Genomic DNA, 6,001 nt, shown 5'->3' with positions numbered 1-6,001 from the left:
ACTAGGGGCTGCTGCCAGCTGCCTGCCATACCCTTTTACACTTCAAATCAACTCCTCCCCCATATCAACCTGAACCAAACATAAAGAGGGAGCAGAACAAGCATTCAGATTAATTCAGTAAAAACAAAAACTTTGGGACAACTACTTCACTGTACATTTTTTAGAGGGGCATTGAATCCAGGTACCTGAACTTGCGAAGCACAACATTCTCACTGTGCTACATCCCCAGTTCATCTTAGGGAGACTTCTTTAGATTGTGCAAACACAGGGCTGGAGGGGGGTTCAATCCCTATACCCTCATAGCAGCTAATAACTGTCTGCAACTCCAGTTCCAGGGGTTTTGACCTCTTCTCCTGGACTCCTTAGACACCAAGCAAGCATGTGGTGAACATATATACATACAAGTAAAACCATCATACACATAAAATAAAATATTTTAAATTGTATATAACTGACCACATTATGCTCCTCAGCTCTAAGTGGATCCAGGGTTTCCCACAGAGGAAGGCAGGATCTCCCCTTAAGAATTCCTATTCATTTTCAGACTTCACTCTGCATAATAATCAGTGAGCACAGCTTTGGAGATGTCTGTTAGAAGTTAACATTGATATTAGAATTTACAATTCTGGCACATGCTTATTTTAAACCCAGCACTTGGGAGAAAGAGGCAGGTGAATCTCTGTGAGTTTGAGGCCAGCCTGGTCTACAGAGCTAGTTCCAGGACAGTCAGGGTTACACAGAAAAACCCTGTCTTGAAAACAAAACAAGTAAAAAATTTCACAGTTCAGTAGAAACCTAAGGTGAGTCATTATAAGAATCATCATTGTATTTATTAGGATGTTCATCTAAATCAAATAATTTGGGCACAGTAGATATTTAACATGAAAAGCAGTTGTATCAGAATGGTCATCAGAAAAATAGTAACAATTTTACACATAGTAACTAGAAAATATTTTTCTGTCTGATCACTTAGGTTAGAAATCCTGAGAATGTTACTCTCTGAACAATTAGGTTCTACCTGGTAACTGAAGCCTACTGGAAAGAATCCTTGAAAAAACCTGGGAGGTGGCGCACACCTTTAATCCCATCACTCAGAAGGCAGAGGCTGGCAGATCTCTGTGAGTTCCAAGACAGCCTGGTCTACAGAGTGAGTTCCAGGACAGCCAAGGCTGTTACACAGAGGAACTCTGTCTCAAAATAACCAAAAAAAAAAAAAAAAAAAAAAAAAGACTTTAAAAAAATGCTTTGAGGTACAAATCACCTACATACTCAACAAAGATTTAAACAAACAGCTCAAACAGTTATAGGTCACTGGCTTTTCAGATGGTCTCAGTCAGGCTCAAGGACACACTGTTCCACGATTTCCCGCAGGTTGGGGTTCTCCATTGCAGCTGCCACACGCTCTTTGTCATTTATCTGCTTGTTGACTGCAAAACACATGGACAAAAGTTAACAGAACGGTGTCAACAGAGACCAGGCAGCATTTGCACTAGCTGTCAAAACAAAGAATTTAACTCTTTGAGAACTTGCAACTAGTTACTGAGAACTTTAATTACTCATCATTGTTTTTTTTTAAGATTTTTTTCTTTTGTGTGCACATACACACACACACACACACATGAGCACTGCTCACAAGTGCCAATGGAAGTCAGAATGGGACACTGCATTCCCTGGGGCTGAAGCTCTAAGTGGGTGTGAACTGCCTGGTATAAGCACTAGAAAGTGAAGCCCAGGATGGAGAGATGGCTCAGAGGTTAAGAGCATTGCCTGCTCTTCCAAAGGTCCTGAGTTCAATTCCCAGCAACCACATGGTGGCTCACAACCATCTGTAAAGAGGTCTGGTGTCCTCTTCTGGCCTGTAGACATACACACAGACAGAATATTGTATGAGAAAGAAAGAAAGAAGAAAGAAAGAAAGAAAGAAAGAAAGAAAGAAAGAAAGAAAGAAAGAAAGAAAGGAAAGGAAAGGAAAGGAAAGGAAAGGAAAGGAAAGGAAAGGAAAGGAAAGGAAAGGAAAGGAAAGGAAAGGAAAGGAAAGGAAAAGAAAAGAGAAGCTCAGTCCTCTGGAAGAGAGCAATAAGCACTCTCAAGCACGGAGCAGGCTAACTAGCCCCTCCTAATGTCATGTCTAAGGTCGGGAAGCAGTCTTATGAGAAAACACTGTCCACTGCTCTACTGCTCTACAACCAACTGCTATTCTTCCTTCTTCTTTCTCGGCCTCATCCAAACACATATTTCTATATTCAGAATGAAATTCTCAGCTGCTGCTTTCCCCCACTTAAGCCTGGTTTTTTAAACTATAGTTCTGTTTACAAGGCAAAAGCTCTAAGTGTTTTGGCCAAGTAGGCATGGTAATGCCTACCTCAGCACTCAAGGGGCAGAGGCAGGAGGATCTCTGTGAATTTGAGGCCAGCTTGGTCCATGAAGTGAGTCCAAGTCTAATAAATGAATAAATGAACAACATAATGGAATGAGAATACAGCTCAACTTATATACGCAGACCTTCCACTGCGTATATAAGGCCCTGGGTTCAGTCCCCAGCACTACAAAGAATAAATAATTAAATAAATAAAGCAAGGACTGAAGAGATGGCTCAGATAATAAGAGTACTGGCTGCTTTTCCAGAGGACCTGGCTTTGATTCCCAGAACCCATATGGTAGCTAATAACTGTCTGTAAGTCCAGTTCCAGGGAGTCTGATACCCCTTCTGGCCTCTGCAGGCACTGGAGACACAGACATGCATACAGGTAAAAATATCTACCCATATAAAATAAAAACAAATAAATAAAGTCAGACAAAACTCCTGAGTTTATAGGGTTTGGTGCATTTATCCCCAGGGAACTGTCAAACTAGGCCATGGTACCCAACAGTACCTAGTGGGTTCCAGGACAGGCAGGAGGGCTGTCCTCTGAAGCAGCCCTAAGTGGACCTTTGCTCATGATCTCCCATCTCACTCTTACCCATCACCACCCTGTTCTCCCTCTCCTCTTCTTTCACACTGTCTATCTAGTGATGACAGCTAAGCAAACAAGCATCTGTATTATGTACTTGAGACAGAGTCTTACTATGTAGTCCTGACTGGCCTGGAACTCACTTTGTAAACCATGCTGGCTTCAAACTCAGCTCTACCTGCCTCTACATCCCAAGTGCTGAGATTAGAGGCGCACCCCACCACATCTGGCAGAAAACAAGCATTTCCAATGCTCTTCTTCCTACTTGGTCTCATCATCTGGATAAAATTCTGCTTCCCGTGTGCCACATGATAATAGGAAACATTCTCTCTTCCGCTGTTTTCAGACCCACCTCTACAGTTTTCAAATGACCAGTGGTTGACTCCTCTCTACACACCAGGAGTCCTTGATAAACAGTCACCCAGTACCATCCTAGCGCATGAACTCTAACAGACAGCCCTGAGAGTCCCGAAGGCTTAACTTGTGAGACCCTGGTTTCAACTTTCCACACAGCTAAGGGACTGTCAGAGCGGAACCAAACCTTTGACGTTTAAGGTCCCTAGGGCTGGATATGTTCACAGATCTGTCTGTAGCCTACGGCCTGAACGAGCTGCTATTCACAGGCTCTACTTTATCAGAAACTCAGTGGAAAATGACTTCCTTTGAATGTCTGTGCATCCCACCTGTGAAGGAAAAGCATAACTGATGCTGTCCCCTCTCTTTGCAGGTACCCCAGTAATAGATAACCTAGGACCCAGGAGGAAGGACGAGCCGCTGCTGTTTGAAGTGGCATTTGGCATCACTTACTGTCTTCTTCTGTAGAGTGAGTTCCTTCAGAAATGTAGATTTCCAGCTGGAAAGAAAGGAGACAGACAGACACAAAACATCAGAGCATTCTACGAGCTCAGGATGAGGGGTGTATAGGGCAGAACCTAGAGATGAAAGCCCAACGCTTCTTTCTAATATCAGAGACCTAAACAGGATGAAACCGAAAGTGGTGTTTCCATCAACCAACCTGCAGGGGGCGTGCCCACAGATTTCCGTATGAACACACACAGTTTTGTACAAAGAGATCTCACAATATCTTTGCCCTATCCTCATCCTCTTCCCAAACCTGTATCTAACTCGCCCTTTGTCCCTCCTCATAGGGGTGTCATGTCAGCACCCAAGTGTCACGTTTTCCTTCCTCCTCTCTACACCCACATTCTTACACTTTCTCTTACGCATATTTTATTTGCATACAGTTACCGTTTTACAAAAATGAGACTAATTAGTTTTCTTACATCATCCTTATCTGCTATTATTTTGCTAAATTTATTCTCAAGTGTAATAGCAGTAAATCTATCCCACCTAGACTGCTAGCCCCACAAATTAGTCAGCTCCTAAGCACAAGAGCTTTTGATACAACCACAAAACTGCTACAAATCCTGGGCTGAGGCAAGCCCGTGCAGTGCCCAGAGGCAGCCTCACCACGGGATCAACGCTTTGTGAGTGGAAACCACTCAGAACGCATTACAGTTAACAGGGACCTTAGAGACCGTCGAGTTCAGTCTCTTAAAAACACACAACACGTGCTGGCGAGATGGTTCAGTATGGAGAAGTGCTTGCCATAGACTCCCGATAACCTGAAGTCAACACCTGGAAGCCACAATGGGGGAGAAGAACCAACTCCTGAAAGTTATCTCTGACCTTCATATGTGCCAGGGAACACACGCATCACTACACACACACACACACACACACACACACACACACACACACACTAGAAAGACCCCATCCAGATCCCCCGTGGCACAACACACTTACTGAACCCATGAGCATCACTCTCCGCTCCTTCACTTGGGTTAAAAATCGCACATGACTCATTATTCTAAAATAGCCATAGGCTGGGTATAGCGGCAGACGCCTTTAATCCCAGTCTTTGAGAGACAGCGGCAGGTGGATCCCTGTGAGTTTGAGGTCAGACTGGTCTACAAAGTGAGTTCCAGGACAGCTAGAGCTACATAGTGAGACCCTGTCTCAAAAATAGGCTGACAAACAGTTGAAAAGTCAAATGCTCTCCTCCCTATTCCTATGTGAATTATTAATATACCTCAGTGCAACCAAACAGTTACTGAGGCAACTGCCATCAATTACGGAACAAACTAAAACTATAGCCTTTTGATGTCATGTAATGAGAGCATGTTTATTGTTTTCTTACCAGAAACGGATAACAATCTAATCATGACATATCTGAAAATCCACTGTGAGAGACAATCTATGAAATGTCTACTCTGCACTCCTCAAGTGCCAAGATCACCGGATGTGCTAATGGCACTGACATCCGAGCCCTTGGGAGCTGCTGAAACGGATCTAATTAATGAGAATGTGTGAGGGGAGGGGAGGGGAGGGGAGGGGAGGTGATGTGGGTGTCATATATCAATCTGTTGATTTCATAGGTTAATCAATAAAGAAACTCCTTGGCCTGATAGGTTAGAACATAGGTGGGTGGAGTAAACAGAACAGAATGCTGGGAAGAAGGGAAGTGAGCCAGACACCATAGCTCTCCTCTCTGAGGCAGACACAATGAAGCTCCAGCCCAAGATGGACGTAGGCTAGAATCCTTCCCGGTAAGCTACTGCCTCATGGTGCTACACAGATTAGAAATGGGTGAGTCGAGATGTGAGAGTTAGCCAAGAAGAGTCTAGATATAATGGGCCAGGCAGTGTTTAAAAGAATACAGTTGCCGGGCGATGGTGGCGCACACCTTTAATCCCAGCACTCGGGAGGCAGATGCAGGCGGATCTCTGTGAGTTCGAGACCAGCCTGGTCTACAAAGCTAGTTCCAGGACAGGCTCCAAAGCCACAGAGAAACCCTGTCTCAAAAAAAATAAAAAATAAAAAAAATAAAAGAATACAGTTTCCATGTTATTATTTCGGGGCATAAACTAGCCAGGTGGCCAGGAGCCGGGCGGCAGGAACACAGCCCGCAGCTCCTTCTACAGGGAGGCACAGTGAGGAGAGAGGAGGATAGTGATGGGAGGGGAGATGTAGTAAGGGGAGGGGAGGGG

The 6,001-nt window shown here is 44.2% G+C and overlaps 1 protein-coding gene across 3 annotated transcripts in view; it reads right to left on the bottom strand.

The window, feature by feature from the left end:
* Window positions 1-808: 808 nt before the first annotated feature.
* Window positions 809-6,001, bottom strand: part of Ciao2a (cytosolic iron-sulfur assembly component 2A) — a 14,064-nt gene continuing 8,871 nt past the window's right edge. Inside the window, exons 4-5 of one of the 3 annotated variants that reach the window (XR_007589377.1) lie at window positions 3,635-3,804; window positions 809-1,427 (exon numbers count right to left, since the gene is read on the bottom strand). Coding sequence is in view for 2 of the 3 variants with exons in the window: in XM_050126894.1 (XP_049982851.1) it covers window positions 1,330-1,427; window positions 3,759-3,804 (144 nt within the window). In the remaining variant the exon portion in view is untranslated. The remainder of the gene's footprint in view (window positions 1,428-3,634; window positions 3,805-6,001) is intronic. The other 2 variants (XM_050126894.1, XM_050126906.1) reach the window with 2 other exon arrangements.

Source organism: Alexandromys fortis, unplaced genomic scaffold, assembly GCF_014885135.2.
Source record: "Alexandromys fortis isolate MF-2015 unplaced genomic scaffold, M_Fortis_MF-2015_v1.1 scaffold_22, whole genome shotgun sequence".
Classification (NCBI taxonomy): Eukaryota; Metazoa; Chordata; class Mammalia; order Rodentia; family Cricetidae; genus Alexandromys; species Alexandromys fortis.
Note: the sequence above shows the minus strand (reverse complement) of the source record. Positions and strands in the feature narration are given on the sequence as shown.